Here is a 17,195-nt window from a genome sequence, read left to right on the forward strand (position 1 = left end):
CTAATTTCTGCCCAGTTAAGGGAAGGGATAAAAATGTTGAATATTTGGTAAGTCCCTAAAGGGAATTATTCCCCTTGTGGTTTGGTTTTGGGAGTTAATTTAATACAAACTGAGGGACAAGGGATAGGGTGCTGACTTGTATACAGCTGTCAATTGATTGTCTGTCTTCTCTACCTGTTACCGGTAAGTCTAACACTTGTTTTTTTTTTTTCATGGCATTTAAACCCTCAAAATGTAGAACGCCCCATCACTCTTTTTTTTTTTTTTTAGTCTTAATCTTCAAAGTCAAACTCAAACTGTCGCCTTTCCATCAGTGCAAGATAAGGAATAGCCCCCTCCATAATAAAAAAGGGGGAGGGGCGTCTCACTCACTGCATCAAGGGCTTTTTAAAAAAAAATCTACTGAGATGGCCAGAACCAGCTCTTGAGGGATTGTTCCACATTTTCACAGCTTAGTGTGAAGAAGCCTTTACATCTGGAGAAGATTTAACCACCATGTATGGAATGAGTGCCACCTTGTCTGTAATGACCTTAAAGTGAATAACTGTATATGAAGGTCACTATATGGACCACTTGCATATTTAAACCTGTTGATCATATCTCCTTTAAGCTCCTCCTTTTTCTCAGGAGAATACATCAGTTCAGATACTCTTTCCTCATAGCTGAGCTCCTCCATGCCTTTCAGTTTGGTTGCCCTTCTCTGCACTTTCTCAAGTTCTCCAATATCCTTTTTGTGAACTGTTGGAGAAGCCTTGCCAGGCTGGATGGATAGAGATACCATCGTTTGCTGTGCTTTCTATCCAGCCCAGCTTCTTCAGCATCTGAGCCTCTGAGGAGTTGACTAGTCACTTGCCAGTACAGTGTATAACATGCCCCTTTATAGCTCTTTTTTGTAAGTGAATTTTCATTCTTCTTTTAGTAAAAAAAAAAAAATGTACTGCACAATAATCCTTTTGCACTTGATCTTGTGTGTTCTTCCACCTTGCAGGGGAAAAAAAGCCCACAAATTGGTGGTTCTCATTGCACCAAATGGGTCCAGAAGAACTTGGTGCAAAGACTCACTCCCAGGGGACAGCCCCTAGCCTCTTTATAAAAAAAGTCCTGACTGCTGTCCAAAGGCCAAGTCTAACAGCAATGCTAATAAAGCCAGTTACTGAGAAGCTGGATAAAGACCCTTGGTGGCATCAGTCAGATGTTTTGGCTTTAGCTGCCATCTCCTAAGGAACACTTCCTAATCTTTTACAGGGACAGAAGTCTTGTCATTACCCTCCTCTCAAAGCAGTTTTGGCCTTCCATCTTAGGAAGACATGGTGCTACCTTCTGCCCTGCTCTGAACCATCCCAAGGAAAGCAATCTCCTTGTCTAGCTTTCAGAGTCTGACATTCCTCCCCAGACTCCAAGAAAACCCCTTTTTTTTTTTTTATCATGCCAGCAGGGACTAGGACACCATGCTTCCTCCAGGTCCACTTTTGCCCGGTGGATAAAACCTTGCAAAAGCCTATACTCTAGAGTCTATAGTATTGTATCTTCAGTAACCTTGCATGCTCCCTCCACCCTACTGGTGGAGCTTTCTGGGCATTCCACAATCAAGCATCTGTTCAGTTTTAGAAGGCTGCCACCTGGTCTTCAGTTGCACACAAAAAAAAAAAAAAAAAAATCTAGTTCTACTAAGGTGGATGTCCAGGCCTCTGTGGATGCAGCTTTTGGCAACAAGGTTCTTTTTTTAGTAGCATGGAGTTAGGCCTTTTTGACCCTTTTCTGTTTTGTTGGACTGTTAAGTTTGCCTTGTTGCCCACACTTCTGATTCATTGTTTGGAGACATCCCAGGATCTATGGGGATCCAGCCTGTATACTGTACAAATTGGATAAAAGGAATTGTTACTTGCTTGTTAATGCCTTATCTTGGCATACAGGACACAGTCCATGATCTCCCCTGTTACTCTGTAATGCTTGTTTAAAGTCATAGTGGAGTAAGGTTTTAGGTGTGCCCAAGGAGACAGGGAAGGGGGGGATGTCCACTACCTTCAGGTGATTGGACACAGGCAAAGCTTTTGGCCTATTACTCAGGGTGTATGAATGTCCAGCCCATGTACTGTATTAAACTTAAGGAATTTACAGGAAACCTCTCCCCTTGACGACAGTGGCCCTCCCCTCTACCCCCCCTCCATAGTGCTTCTTTAGTCCACACCTCCTTTAGGTCCTTTCTCTCCTCTCCATAGTGTATGGCCTACTCATTATGTAACTTGGCAGATTAAACACATTTTGACATGGATAGAGGGGAATGGTTCTGCCCTAGGGCATTAGTCAAAGCCAGAATGACCAGGCCCTGGCATTCCACTACCGTGGGGAGAGGGGCCCCAAAGGTGACAAACTGTTGGGAACTGGCGGACCTAGCGGCAGGTGGATGGCATAGTCCCCTGCCAATGTGTGTTAGCCGGGAAGAACTCACAACATCGCGGCCCTATGGATGCATATATACTTGGGCAAGGTATAGAGGTAGAGCTGGGAATCTGCCTCTGTCAATGGCCATTGACATGCTGTTGGCCTAACCCTCCACCTCCCCTGGAGCATGCAAGTTTTGGACAGTAGTGTGTTCCACGCAGTTACTGATGTGCCCATGTACTTTACGTAACAAGTGAGTGCATATTGCTGGTAATTTTCCATGTTTTAATAAATGCTACACCCAGATGGCGGTGCCCCTGTTTTTGCTATATTTTTATTTTTCCCAATTCAGTGGCTGAATGAAAAACATAACTTAGGTTGCTGTACTAACTATGCAATGTTGTAACACAATAGCTCAGCGGGGGAGATTGCTGTACTGATGGGGACTGCAAACCCCCCCCCCCCCCTGCTGGAACACACTGATCAGCGCTTGCATCCATTGGTTGCTAATAGATGGATAATGGTGTCCAAGCCAGTTTAGTCCTAGGTAAGTAACCGCCTTCTATGGCCTCAATCCTTCATTGGGACCAATTGTTTTGCTTCTTTTGACAGCTCGCAGGGTGCCAACACAGCAGGGCCCCCGGACCAAATAAAGTAAGGGCCCCCTATCAGGCCCCGAGCCTACATTTTGCAGATGACTAAAGGCAATGACAATAGTGTTGGAAGTAAAAAAAAAAATGTATTTGTGTGCACCCCTCACATTTTTTGTAAATATCTTTTTTTCATGTGACAACACTGAAGAAATTACTTTGCTACAATGTAAAGTAGTGAGTGTACAGCTTGTATAACAGTGTAAATTTACTGTCCCCTCAAAATAACTCCACACAGCCATTGTCTAAACCACTGGCAACAAAAGGGAGTACACCCCTAAGTGAATGTCCAAATTAGCCATTAGCCTCCTCAGTGTCATGTGACTAAGGCCCCTTTCACACAGGCGGACCGTTAGATCCGCCTGTCCATTTTTTTTTTTTTTTTTTTTTGGCGGATCTGAACGGTCCCCCCCCCCATGCATCTCTATGGGGCATCGGATGTCAGCGGAGACCTGTCCGCTGACATCCGATCCGTCAAATCTGGACGGATGGAAATCTTATTTTCCATCCGTCGATTGGATGAGAACGGACAGACGGTCCGTTCCCATCCCATTCCTCTATAGAGATCTATGGGGCTGTGACAGCTGTGTCTCCGCACACAGCGTGGAGAACAGCTGTCATTCTCCTGCTCAGCAGGGGATCAGCGGATCAACCCCCCCCCCCCCCGCTGAGAAAAGCGGAGTCCGTTTGACGGACTTACTGTGTGAAAGGAGCCTAATTAGTCTTACAAGATCTCAGGTGTGAATGGGGAGCAGGGGTTCATTTGGTGTTATCACTCTTACTGGTCACTGGAAGTTCAACATGGCACCTCATGGCAAATAACTGAGGATCTGAAAAAAAATTGTTGCTCTACATAAAGATGGCCTAGGCTATAAGATTGCCAAGACCCTGAAACTGGGCTGCAGCCCGGTGGCCAAGACTATACAGTGGTTTTAATAAGACAGGTTCCACTCAGAACAGAACTAGATTCAGCCAGGTTCCACTTCCTAGGCATAGCAGGACTTAAAGTACATTTCTCTGGGCCCTATCAGTCCAGCAGGAGGCAAAAGCAGAGAGGGGACTATTTTTTTTTTTTTTTTTTTTTTTCTCATTTTCGGCTCGCAGGTGTCGTGTTGAATAATGCCTCCTGTCGAAAAATGCATCCAACTTCTGCGCATGCTCAGGAAGTGACATCACTCCAGCTGACTGGTCCGATCAGCTGTGCTGGCGGTGACGACACTGACATGCTCAGTTTGCCGGATGCATTATCCAACGGTAGACAGAGAGCAGAGGGGAGAGAATATGATAGTGCAGAGAGCGAGGCAGAATCTGACAATCTATCGGGACGGATCGGATTACAGTGTATTCTAATGTGAGAAATGGCGGGAATATTGTCTGATTAGAGAACAGTTACACAGCTCTTATCGGGGCACATTAAAGGGGACCTCTGACCGGGGCACATAGGGGCACTCTTGACGAGACACACTGGATGTAAAGGGGCACTCTGATAGGGACACGGGCTGCATGATGGCGGGGACACAGGCTGAATGGCGGTGGGGACATGGGCTGCATGATGAGGCACACGCTGATGTTGCACTGAGAGGCACAGATGGGCAAGAATGGGGCACATGTGGGTGTAAATAGGGCATGGATGAGGCAGGGGTGGTATCGATCAGTGTGTACAGCATGAAGCTGTACCGGACATGCAGGGGTCTGTTGACAAATGATCGCTCCGTCATTGGATAGAGCGATCACGTGGTAAAGGGCCACTAACATTGGCCATTTAACACAATCCGCGGGAAGCGCAATTCTGGGAGGACAGAATAAGCTGACCGCGCTGTAGCCATCATTGGGCTATGCCCCGGTCGGCAAGTAGGTAATCCCCCATAGTCTTATCTATCCAGTAGAGTCCGTGAAGCGGGGCTTTGCATTACCTATGTTCCGCAATATTTGGCCAAGCTCAATCACCATACCAGTCCCTGTGAAAATTGGGCATTGCCCCCAAAAAATGTGTGTAGCTACTGGAGGTCCTCTAGTATAGTATAAGTTTGCCAAGTATGGTGCCCTGAACCCCCGTGGTTTGGGCCCTACATTTTATAGTAGCTTGGCCTGCTTTGTTAATCTATAGCAGGGTCTTAGTCTGGAGATTGAGGGGCTACAGCTTGGACCCCAAATGAGTCCAGGGGGGGTGCATATTTGGCACTGAGGTAGGGGGGTTCTTCCTTTACCACCCCAAACATCTTGGGCTTTGTTAGCCCAAAATTTTCTGGGCCCCTTGAGAGTATGTGGTCCCTGGGCTGTACGGCATAGCAGGAAGTGCTGGATACTGCAGGAATCCCTCGACTATTCTGCAGTGGTCAGCTAAAGTCTACCCCAATGCAGGTCCCTGTGAAAATTAAGCATTGGCCCCAAACAAATGTATGTGGCCTCTGGGGATCATATAGCATCCCTGTGCAAAACTTGGTGCCCCTGGGCACCGTGGTTCAGCTACCACAGGGCCCTACATTTAGGCTAGCCTGGCCCACTATGTTAATCTATGGTGCAGCTGCCATCGGGAATTTGAGGGGCCACAGATTGGGCCCTGAATCAGTCCAGGGCCCAAATTTAGCACAGAGGTAGGGAAGGTCTTCCTTTACCACCTCTACAATTTTGAGGTTGCTAGCCTGAAGTTTTATGGTCAGCTTTTTAGGGGGCCTCTTGGGAGTGTGTGGCCCTCGGGCGCTACTGCGGAGTGGGGATTGTTGTGTACTGCAGGGATCTCTGGACTCTTGGCTATTTAACAGTATTTGCAGAGCGGGGTTTTGCAGTTCCTGTGTCCTGCGGTGGTTGGGCAAATTCCACCCCCATGCAGGTCCCCATGAAAATTAAGCATTGGCCCCTAAAAAATGTTGTGGCCCCTGGGGGTCCTCTAGTAACCCTGTACCAAGTTTGGTGCCCCTTGGCAAAATCGTTCCGCTACCGTGGGGCCCTACACTTTGGCTAGTTTGGGCTAGCCTATGTTAATATATGGCGCAGTAGGGAATTTTGAGGGGGCCACAGCTAAGGCCCCAAACATGTCCATGGCCTCATGCTGTGGGAGCCTGGACTCTTTCGGGGCCCGAGCTGTGGCCGCTCAAATTCCCACCTGTGACCAAGCCATGGATTAACTAGCGGGCCAATCTACCATCAATTTAGGGCCCTGTGGTACCCAAATCACGAGGGTTATGGGCACCAAACTTTGTACAGGGATACAAGCTGACCCCCAGGGGCCACACACATTTTTTTTTTTTTTGTGGCGAATGCCTAATTTTCATGAGGACAGGCTTAATTATTATGGCACCCACCAGTCCCTGCTCCACCGTACTGCCTGAGGGCCACACAGTCCCAAGAGGCAACAGAAAAAGTTGACCAGAAAATTTCAGGCTAGTTACTCCAACATTTTACGAGTGGTAAAGGAAGATCTCCCCTACCACTGTGCCAAATATGGTCCCCTGGACTTGTTTGGTGCCCAAGCTGGGGCCCTGCAACTGTGCCTTCAAAGATTGCCATACTGCACCAAGCTGACTTAAATGATGGGCCTCGTGGTACCTGAACCCTGGCGGCTAGGGGTCTGAAACTTGGCTCAGAGATATAGGATACCCAGGGGCCACATGCATTTTTCGGGACCAAAGCTTAATTGTTACAGGGACCTGCAAAGGGGTCGATTTGGCTAACCACTATGGAAAACGGGAACTGCAGAGTCCAGGGATTCTTGCGATACCCAGCACTCCCTGCTCCATAACGGGCCGAGGGCCACAAACACTCGAGGGCCCTGGAAATAGTTGACCAGGAAATTTTGGGCTAGTGACTCCAAAATGTTTGGTAAAGGGAGACCTCCCCTACTTCCTTGCCAAATATGTCCCCCCAGACTCATTCGGGGCCAGAGCTTCAGTCCCTCAAATGTCCAGACTACGACCGTGCCAAAGTTTAACATAGCGGGTCAAGCTACTATAAATTTGGGGTGCTTAACCACGAGGGTTAAGGGCACCATACTTGGCAAACTAATACAAGAGGCCATCTAGGAGCCACACAAATTTTTTGTGGCAATGCTTCATTTTTACATGGGCTGCCATGGGGATCGACTTTGGCCAAATGGTGCAGAACATAGTTATCCGTGAAGTGGGGCTTAGCATTACTTAAGACTATGGGGATTAATATGGTACCCAGCACTCCCTGCTTTGTGGTATTGACTGGCAGCCATATGCTCCTAAAGTGACCCCATAAAAATTTGACAAAGATATTTTGGGCTAATGACTCCCAACATTTTTGGGATGGTAATGGTAAACCTCCCCTACCTGCCTGTCAACTTTGGAACCCCCGGACATGTTCAGGGCCTGAGCTTTGGCCTTGCAAATGTGCCACTGCCAAGCTTGCCATACTGCACCAAGCTGACCTAACCCCTGGGGGATAGGGGCATCAAAATTGGCACAGGGATACTAGAGGCCCCCAGAGACCTCTCCTATATCTGTGCCAAATTTGGGACCCTGGCCCCTCATAGTTCGCCTACTGTGACTTCACCTATAGTAATGTAGCACCCTCCTAGGTGGGTGCTAGGAAAAGTATATATGTGGCCCTGTCTGCTTATCAGGGGGGCCTGATCAGTTGGGCTGTCATGTGTTCCCAGGTGTGGTCTGAGTCTGGGGAGTCTCCCCACTGTATACATTGAGGGCTCTTGTTGGATGGTGGAGGAAACCTGGCCAATAGTGCACCAGGGTTTATAGCTGTCCCAGTGGGCGGAGTTTGCCACAATGCACCCTGGGATTGGGTATAAACCTGGCGGGAGCATGTGACGGAGCGTCTTTGGGGGAAGTAGACTCCCAGGAGGAGGCTGACAGCTGTCACTCCTCGTCAGGTTGAAGGTGTCCTAGGTGGTTTCTGACCGAGTGGAGCTGCTGGGCAGAAGTTTTCAGGAAAAACAGTGTTGGGAGTACTCAAAACTTCCCAGGGGTCTGCCTAGGATAGGAGGCCACTCTGGAAGGTCAAAGGGATCCAGGAGCCTGCTAACCGGTAGTTGTGGCATAGAAAGGGGGTGCCAAGTGTTAAGCCCTGAAGATAAGGGAGTGAAAGGGGGCGCCAGTGTGGGCCCTGAAGCGTTCAGCAGTGCAGCAAAAGTGTACGAGTAGCTACCTCAGGAAGGAGTACCAAGGCAGCTAAGAGGATTTCTTTAGTTGAAGCTCAGTTACAAGAATAGGTCAGCGTTAACCAGCCTCAAATCAGCGTTGGCGGGCATTCAGCCAGCGTCAAACAGTACTTTTTAAGTGTCTCCGCCAAATTGTGCATAGTTGACTTAAAGGAGTATCCCACTCATCCCTTCTCCCATCCAGGGTCCTATTTTACATCCAGTGTGTCCCCATCAGAGTGCCCCTTTACATCCAGTGTCCCAGTCAGAGATCCCCTTTGTCTTCCAGTCAGAGTTCCCCTGTATGAGCCACGGTTAAAGTTCCCCTTTAATATTGCGGTCAGAGGTCCCCTTTAATAATGCGGTCAGAGGTCTCCTTTAATGTGCCCCGATAAGAGCTGTGTGACTGTTCTCTAATCAGACAATATTCCCGCCATTTCTCACATTAGCATACACACAAGGCAGAATCTTGACAATGGGATTCTCTCTCCTCCGCTCTGTCTACCGTCGGATAATGCATCCAACAAACTGCGCATGTCAGTGTCGTCACCACCAGCACAGCTGATCGGACCAGTCAGCTGGAGTTGCGTCACTTAGCATGCGCAGAAGTTGGATGCATTTTTCGACGGGAGGCATTATTCGATGCGACACCGGCTCTACTGTGCTTTTCAGTGGCGGCCGTCAGCATCTTCAAAAAAAATCTTTTAAAGCCAACTAGGGGCGCCGGACCTATTGAAGTCTATGGGGGGATGGAGTTTGGCATCCCACGTGGAGAGAGCAGAGGCGCAGATTGGCGGCCTTCTGGGTGTCATCAGGGCGCAAGCTCCACACTTCTACATTCTAGTCCTGTGATTGGTCCAGACTCCAGCCTGGACCAATCATTCAGGACATCCCGTCTGACGTCGTGGTGGGGGCGGTGCGTGCGTCGGTCACTGACTAACTCGCTTCCCACCCGCCGTCAGACTCAGAGCGAGGAGGAGCAGCGTGGACGTCTCAGACAGTCCAGTGCCAGCCGGGGCAGTGAAACCACATGATCCCAAAACATCACCTCTCAATCCCTGATCCAGCCAGCTCCATAAAACATTCATCGTTGCTTTTCCCAGGGCATGCTCCTTCAGTTTAAGTCAGTGGGGCCCGGCAGCTGACAAGCGGCTCTCTCCCTCTGCAGCCGATCTACAGCCTCCCGTTCTCTCCGAGTCCCCCTGCAGGCTGCATGTCTCAGTGTGCTACTGTGCTGTGCTGTGTGCAGTGGGGGGTGCAGGGGGGGGCGGCCGCACCGGGCGCAACATCTGGGGGGGGCGCATCTGCAGTGTCACTCTGTCTGTCTGACTCTGACATACACAGTTCACACACTGTCTGCGGCTGCCTCCATCTTTAGGCTGGGACATGTCCAGTGCGGCCGCCCTATGGCTGAAAATGGCGGGGCTGGACTGTCCCTCACCTGTCCATTGGTGTAGGGTGGGATGGCGTTGCAAGCCAAGCAGGGGCTGACTGGCAACTTTCAGCCCAGGGGGCAAGTACAAACCAGAGGCCCATGGTGCAGCAACTCAGCCCCCCCTCCCACTCTTCCCAGGCCTTCTCCTGACCCCCATTCCAGGCTGAAGCTCCGCTTCCAGGTACCCTCTACTCACCAGCCGAATCTGGTTTCCCCACCTGGCCAGCAGGGGGGAGCTGAGACAGTTCTGTCAGGGCTGGCTGGAAGAGGAGAGTCTCCAGTGGGGCATAGAACTGGTCTCTGCTCAGACACAGCTTACACCATCCATGCTGGGGGGGGGGGGAGGGGAAAGAGGGCAGCGCTCTGTCCTTGACTTTATCCTGCACTCAGTTGGTCAGCAGTGGGGACTTTTTACTTCTCTTCACCACCAGCATGTCGGTGGCAGAAGCGATGCAGCCTTTTTTATGGGGCATCAGAGTGGCCCGGGGGGCAATTGTCCCCCGGCCCAGTCCTCCCCTGAAGCCAAGCCTCTCCTATGCTGCCTCTCCTCACTGCTCGGTCAATTTCGCAGCGAGTAAGTCAGCAGCCTGGTGCTGTCAGAGTGGGGTTTTTTTTTTTTTTTAATCACCTGGTCATTCTGCATTGAAAGGGGGCATGCTGGTCATTCTGCATTGAAAGAGGGCACGCTGGTCTCTCTGCATTGAAAGGTCATTCAAACCTGTATTTAGATGCATTTTACTTTAATTAGTAATTACATCAGTATTTTCATAACAAACAATACATGTGCTTGGGGGGTAAGGGTTTCAGAGACTCGAGTGCTAAAATCCCGCGGGTTAGGGGGCGCAAATTACTTGCCTTGCCCCGGGTGCTGACAACCCACGCTACGCCACTGGCTGTGTGTGCTCTGATCTTGGCTCTGCCAAGAGCGCTGACCGTCGGCTCTTCAAAACCATGCATCTATCAATCTATCTGTCTCCATTCCATCCATCTATCTGTCTCCAGCTCTCCATCCATGTGTTCATCCATTCATGCCAGTGGGGAAGTTAACTGGCAGGGGTTTGTGGAGGGATTGGGGGGGATTTGTGCTGGCAGGGGACCTCAAAGTCACGCAATTTTTTTTCGTTTTTTGCCGCAAAGCAATACCCATTACATTTTTCTTTTTGCGCCCCCCCCCAAAATTTTGAGCACCAGCCGCCACTGGCTTTTGTTGCTAAATTCTCAGCCAGCCACTCACTGCTTTTCCCTGGTGGAGTGATCTACCTTTCTCTGTTCTGAGTGGGGAGGAGGCAGAGGCTGTACACTCGTGGCCAGAGGTGACAGGACAGGGATGCTGCTGACAGCCCAGCACATGGATCCTAATGCACAGGCAGGCAAGTGAACTTCAGAGCACTTCTATATCATTATCGAAGGTAGTACAGAAAGATCCAGCACCTGTTGTATTGCATGTGGCAAATGAGTGCAGACGGCTACACAGTTAGATGCTTGCTTTTAGGTCTTTTTTTTCACATGTTTTTGGAACAGGAAAAACGCACAGCTGAGTTGCATTTACCGCCACCCAACCACTCGCCTATATGCTCAAAAGACACTGCCACCATCATATGCAGTAGGACAGTGGTGATAGGGAATCTTGTACACATTCCCAATGGCGTCATCCACTGGGGGTGTGTAATACTACCTATGATGGTGGCAGTGCATTTGCACCATAAGGGGGAGTAATTGAATGATGGTGAATGCGGCTCAGCTGTGCATTTTTATGGCCCCAAGACCTAAAAGAAGGCATCTCACTTGGTATATGTGAATCGGTCATGCTAACTGCTGGCTATCAAACAATCCAGTAGCAGTGCAGCCACCAGATCGCTACCACACACCACTGTTAGCGCCGGCCACTTTCCTCTTCCCACACATCGGCTCTGTGCAGCCATGGACAGACCCGGGACCGGCGTGGCAGGTAGCGCCAGGCTGAGGGAAGAGTTTAGCGAACATCCATTTCCTAATCTCGCCTTCCTGTTTGATGGCCCAGAAGCAACAATTAAAATATAATTTCCCATCCTGGTATGCAATTTTTTTTTACTGTGTTTTTTGCCGCGAAGCAATGCCGATTACATTTTTGTTTGCGCCCCCCCAAAAAATTTGAGCACCAGCCGCCACTGAAGAGGACCCTCTGTGTACCTTTTTAACCCTGAGAGGACTACTGATACAGCTATCCCAAAATGCGTATGCTTACACCATGAGAATGTGGGGTGGGGGGGGGGGGGCGCAACCATTTCTGGTAAAAACCATCTAATGGGAGTGGTATTGCACATTGGTGGTGGTTTAGCAAGGTGATTGGAGTTTTATCCATGGGAGCCACACCTGGAGAACATATAGGGGACTTGAATGATTGAATGGATCACATCCAGGATTATGCTGTTAGCAAGAGTGCTTAAAGCACATTCTGGGACTTTGTGATTTAATCGTGTCTCTCTGCTCATTGATAGGCAGTGAGCGCTTTGAGCACATTGTAGGACTTTTTATGTACACATTTATAGTGTCTTAGTTTCTATGTATTTTTTTCACATTTTAAATTTTTGCTTTTAGGCTTATTCTTGAAAGATTCTTACATTGCTTATATGCTTGGTTATGGTATTCTGATATTTTTAATTTGCTCCCTATTAATGCGCAACTTTGTGTAGGATTTGATATATTCTAAGTTGCAGCAGTTCATCATCAGTTATTGTGACATTACTAGCACCTTTATATTTTATTAGAGCGAGAGATTTACACTTAGACTAAGGACATGGATTACTGGAACTATGTCCTGTGGTCTGAGACCAAGATTAACTTATTGGGTTCAGATGGTGTCAAGCGTGTGGCATCAACCAGGTGAGGAGTACAAAGACAAGTGTCTTGCCTACAGTCAAGCATGGTGGTGGGAGTGTCATGGTCTGGGGCGGCATTAATTCTGCCGCCACTGGGGAGCTACAGTTCATTGAGGGGACCATAAATGCCAACATGTACTGTGACATACTGAAGCAGAGCATAATCCCCCTCCCTTTGGAGACTGGGTCACAGGGCAGTATTCCATCATAATGACCCCAAGCACACCTCCAAAATGACAATTGCCTTGCTAAAGAAGCCGAGGGTAAAGGTGATGGACTGGCCAAGCATGGCTTCAGACCTAAACCCTATTGAGCATCTGTGGGGCATGCTCAAATGTAAGGTGGAGGAGCGCAAGGTTTCTAACATCCACCAGCTCTTTGATGTCATGAAGGAGTGGAAGAGGACTCCAGTGGAAACCTGTGAATCTCTGGTGAACTCTATGCCCAATGGGTTAAAGTAGTGCTGGAAAATAATGGTGGCCACACAAAATATTGACACTTTGGGCCCAATTTGGACATTTTTCACTGAGGTGTACTGACTTTTGATGCCAGCAGTTTAGACATTAATGGCTGCTACAATGTAAAGTAGGGAGTGTACAGCTTGTATAACAGTAAATGTGCTGTTTTCTTAAAATAACAAAGTGTAATTTCTTCAGTGTTGTCGCATGGGGGGAAGAATTTACAAAAATGTGAGGGGGTGTACTCGTGGGTATGTATGGGTCAAAAAGCAATCTTATTGAAAAACCTACAGTGTTTTAATGCACTCAAACGGATACTCCCCTAGGAGATTTCCCTGGGATCCTCCCCCAATCTCTTTATTCTACAAACAAATACAGGAAGTGAAGCAGGCAACTCCAAAGGGCCCTAGAGGGGTACCTCTAACAAAGGCCCCCCTGTGTCCATTAGAGTCAGTTAGAAACCGTCCCCTCCAGGCCCCATTCGAGACTACCTGGAGGAGGGTCTCTATAATGGACACCTTTTGGGCCTTTGTTAGTCTGTTAGAGACCCCCCCCCCCCAGTCCAGGTCCCAATATACTCCTTTGTAAGAGAAAAGACCCCCCCCCGGTCCCATTTGAGACTAGTGTCCATTAGACAGTCTGTTAGAAAGGGTCCCCTCCAGGACCCATTAGAGACTACAAAGAGTATAATGGGACTTAGCAGGGGCCTCTTTTGAACAGTGTACAGTAAACCCTTTCTTTCGCTCTGGTCCTCACAGGACTCCCTGCTTGTGCAATGGACCACGGCCAAAACGACTGACCAGTCAGTCTGCCCCTGTGTAAGGGTCCCACTGTGGAACCATAAGAGCCCGGTGACCAGTAGGTTGGGGGGAGCCTTCATTGTTTCTTGCATCAGGGCTCGGAAAGATTCTAGTTACACCTGTCAGGTCAGTCATGTGTTCACACATATCCCAAATGCCAGTCTTTCAAAGATTTGTAATAAGTAAGAGCACTTTGTAATCCTGAATGGTGACTCAGTAAATTTTGGTCATACTGTTGCAATATGGCACCTCTACACCTGGTAACATGAAACTGATCATTGTCAAATGAGCCATGTAGCATGGCTTTTCTTTGATAAATCTAGTGATATTTCTTATGTAGCACAATTCCCAGCCGTTTTGCTGGCTGTGGGTCACCGGGTGCAACAACAGTACCTCTGAGCATGTTTCACCAAGTGTGAGCATTGAGACAATGACCAGTCCAGTATCTTTGGGTTTTTGTATTGATTTCCTAACTTGGATAAGCGAAGGGATGAGTGGGATACTCCTTGAACTGAATTTAGCAGGGACACTTGAATATTGCTGTTGGCGCTGGCTGAACGCCTATCAATGCTGGTTACTGCTGGCCAGATGCCTGTTAACGCTGAATTTACTCGGGACTGCTTACTAAGGCTGGCCATACACTATACAATTTTCTTGTTCAACTTTGCTTTAGATTTACCAAAACCATGTGATTTGGGGTCAAACCTAAACACTTTCAATTTGTATGTAATCAGACAGGCCCTTGCACTACATAGTTTAAGGTAAATCTAAAGGAAATTGAATAAGAAAATTGTATAGTGTATGGCCAGCCTTGGAGTACTCTTCAAGCTCCCCTAAGCACTCCTGCAGAGGTAGCTACTTGAATACACGGCTGAACACTTCATCTCTCTCTATATCTCTATCTCTATCCCTCTCTCTATCTCGATCTCTCTCTCTATCTCTCCTCAGCCTCCGGTCCTCTAGGCCGACCGCCCAAGACACCCTCACTTGCTCTGACAGGAGGAGAGAGACGTCAGCCTCCTCCTGGGACTCTTCGCCAAAGACCCGCTGTCACGTGCTCCCTTCAGGCTTATACCCAATCCCAGGGTGCATTGCGGCAAACTCCACCCACTGAGACAGATATAAGCCCTGGTGTGCTATTGGCCAGGTTTCCTCCACTGTCCAAGATCCCTCATTGGATACAGTCTCAACAGACCACACCTGGGAACACATGACAGCCTGACTGATCGGGCCTCCCTGATAAGCAGACAGGGCCACATATGTGCTTTTCCTAGCACCTACCGGTACCTAGGAGGGTGCTACACTAAGATTTTAAATGGCATGAATTTCTTTTGTGATCATGAAATGTGCAAACATTTCTTTTCCTCCAGGACAAACCACTGCATAATGTACAAAATGCCTTACTACCCCACGTCTTTCAAACTTTTTTTACAGTAAGTCTGTCTGTTATGAAGGGTAGAACACCTGAAATACAGGGTATTCCATACCCTATGAAGGATAGAACACATGGAATACAGGGTATTCCATACCCTATGAAGTGGGGTGTCAGGGCCAGCAGTATCAGTCTTGAGTACCCCAATTTAATTTAGTGATTTGTAAAGTCTTTTTTTATGGCAAAAAAAAAATTAAACTTGCCTGCTCTGCGCAGTGGCTTTGCAGAGGAACTCGGATCCTCCTTCTCAGGTCCCTCTTTGCTGCTCCTGTTCAGTGCCTCCACAGCAAGCTGCTCAGATACCCCCATAGCAAGCTGAACTGCAGTTCTGTGTGTCCATTCAGATACAGAGTTGCCATTCAGCCTTGCCTCCTCTCTCTCCTGATTGGCTTAACTGACTTTGGCTGAGACAACAGCAGCATTGACTCCCGCTACTGTCAATCAGGAGGGAGATTTCTGGGGACTCGTTGACTGCACTGGATAGAGGTGGGGCTCAGGTAAATATTAGGGGGTGCTAGGACGGCGGCTACACATAGAAGGCTTTATCTTAATCCATTAGGATAAAAAAACTTTCTGCCTTTACAACTCCTTTTTAAGGTGTCCAATAGAGGCAGCCCTGCAAGCTGAAACATTTTTTTCATTTTATTATATTTTATCCTGGTACACATGGAACCTGGTGTGTGGCTTTTTTTTTTTTTTTTTTTTTTGTAAGAATGCAAACCTGTGAGGAAACTCTTTCCATCCCACCCTTGCAGGCATGTATCTGCCAGCTGGTTCTTGGTGAGTGACTAACGAAATTCCCATCTGCCCCAGGTAGATGGGAAGCAGAAGATTGAGCGGTACTGGCATAGTGGTTGTAAAGGCAGAAGGTTTTTATCTTCATGCATTAAAGCGGAGTTCCGGCCTATTTTGTGACTTTAGTGATTCCTGGAGCGCTCGCTATGCTGATAAACAATTGTGCATTTTTACATTTTTTTTCAGGGGTCCCTTACCTTATTTTCAGGGAATTTTTGATTGTACTCCTTCTCCCACGGCCACTGACATCACTTCTGCCTTTGCATTGCATCCTGGGAGTGGTTTGTCATCACTCCCAGGAGGCTGGAATCAGGAAGGACACAGCAGATTACACTGTGGCTTTAGATGCCCACATCCAAGATGGCCACGCCCAGACAGCGTTATTAAAAGTAATATTTTGACTAAGATCCAATACTGTACACCTTGTAAGTATGAGAATAGCGGTTCTGTAAAGGGCGATGGATTGGTATTCTAGGGGTATTTTTAGTTGAAGGTATTTGAGGCTGGAATTCCGCTTTTAGGATTAAAAAAAACTCGTGTGCAGCAACCCCCCTCATACTTGCCTGAGCCCATCTGTCAAGCAATGTTGCAAGAGACTCAGCTGCCTGGGACTCTGCCTCCTCATTGGCTGAGGCAGCAGCTGAGCACCATTGGCTCCCACTGCTGTCAAAGTCAGTGAGCCAAAGTGAAGAGGCGGGGCCTAGCTGCAGCTCCGTGTTTGAAATGGACACCCTGAGCCTCAGCTTGGGTGCCCCTTAGCAAGCTACTTGCTGTGAGGGCACTCAACAGGAGGAATGGGCCAGGAGCGCCAAAGAGGGACCCAATGAGGATCTGGGCTGCTCTGTGCAAACCACTTCACAGAGCAGGCAAGTAAAACAGGTTTGTTGTGCAAAAAACAAGAATTTTAGTATTACTTTAGTCTAGCAATGTGTAGCTGTGTATAGGAATGTTTGTGATTTAGGCTGTGATAAACCCTTAATTTAGGAAATTATAACTATGCCAATTGTGATCTCTACTCATTGCAATGTATCCACAGCTAAAATTCAACTTTAAAACATCAAAGAAGGGTAGAAGAGGAGCCCACTGCCAATTCCCTGTAGTAGAGGAAGATCTGAGTCGTCTATTTAATCAGAAACTTTGCTTCCGAAGTAAAACTCTCCTGGAGAGTAACCTTTCTATACTCTTCAATGAACGTCTGTTACGGGAGCCTGTGGAGCCAGAAGTTAACCTCAGCAACCTCTTCCAGCTTGTATCTGCCCATGCTGAGAA

At 48.1% G+C, this 17,195-nt stretch overlaps 1 protein-coding gene across 1 annotated transcript in view; it reads left to right on the forward strand.

Moving 5' to 3' along the window:
- Positions 1–17,195, forward strand: part of LOC309567384 (P43 5S RNA-binding protein-like) — a gene marked incomplete at both ends in the record, with an annotated part of 130,500 nt that overhangs the window by 79,212 nt on the left and 34,093 nt on the right. Inside the window, 1 exon segment of the mRNA XM_082272791.1 lies at positions 16,963–17,194. Within this exon segment, the coding sequence (XP_082128917.1) occupies positions 16,963–17,194 (232 nt within the window).

This window comes from Pelophylax lessonae, assembly GCF_965119305.1.
Source record: "Pelophylax lessonae genome assembly, chromosome: 11".
Lineage (NCBI taxonomy): Eukaryota > Metazoa > Chordata > Amphibia > Anura > Ranidae > Pelophylax > Pelophylax lessonae.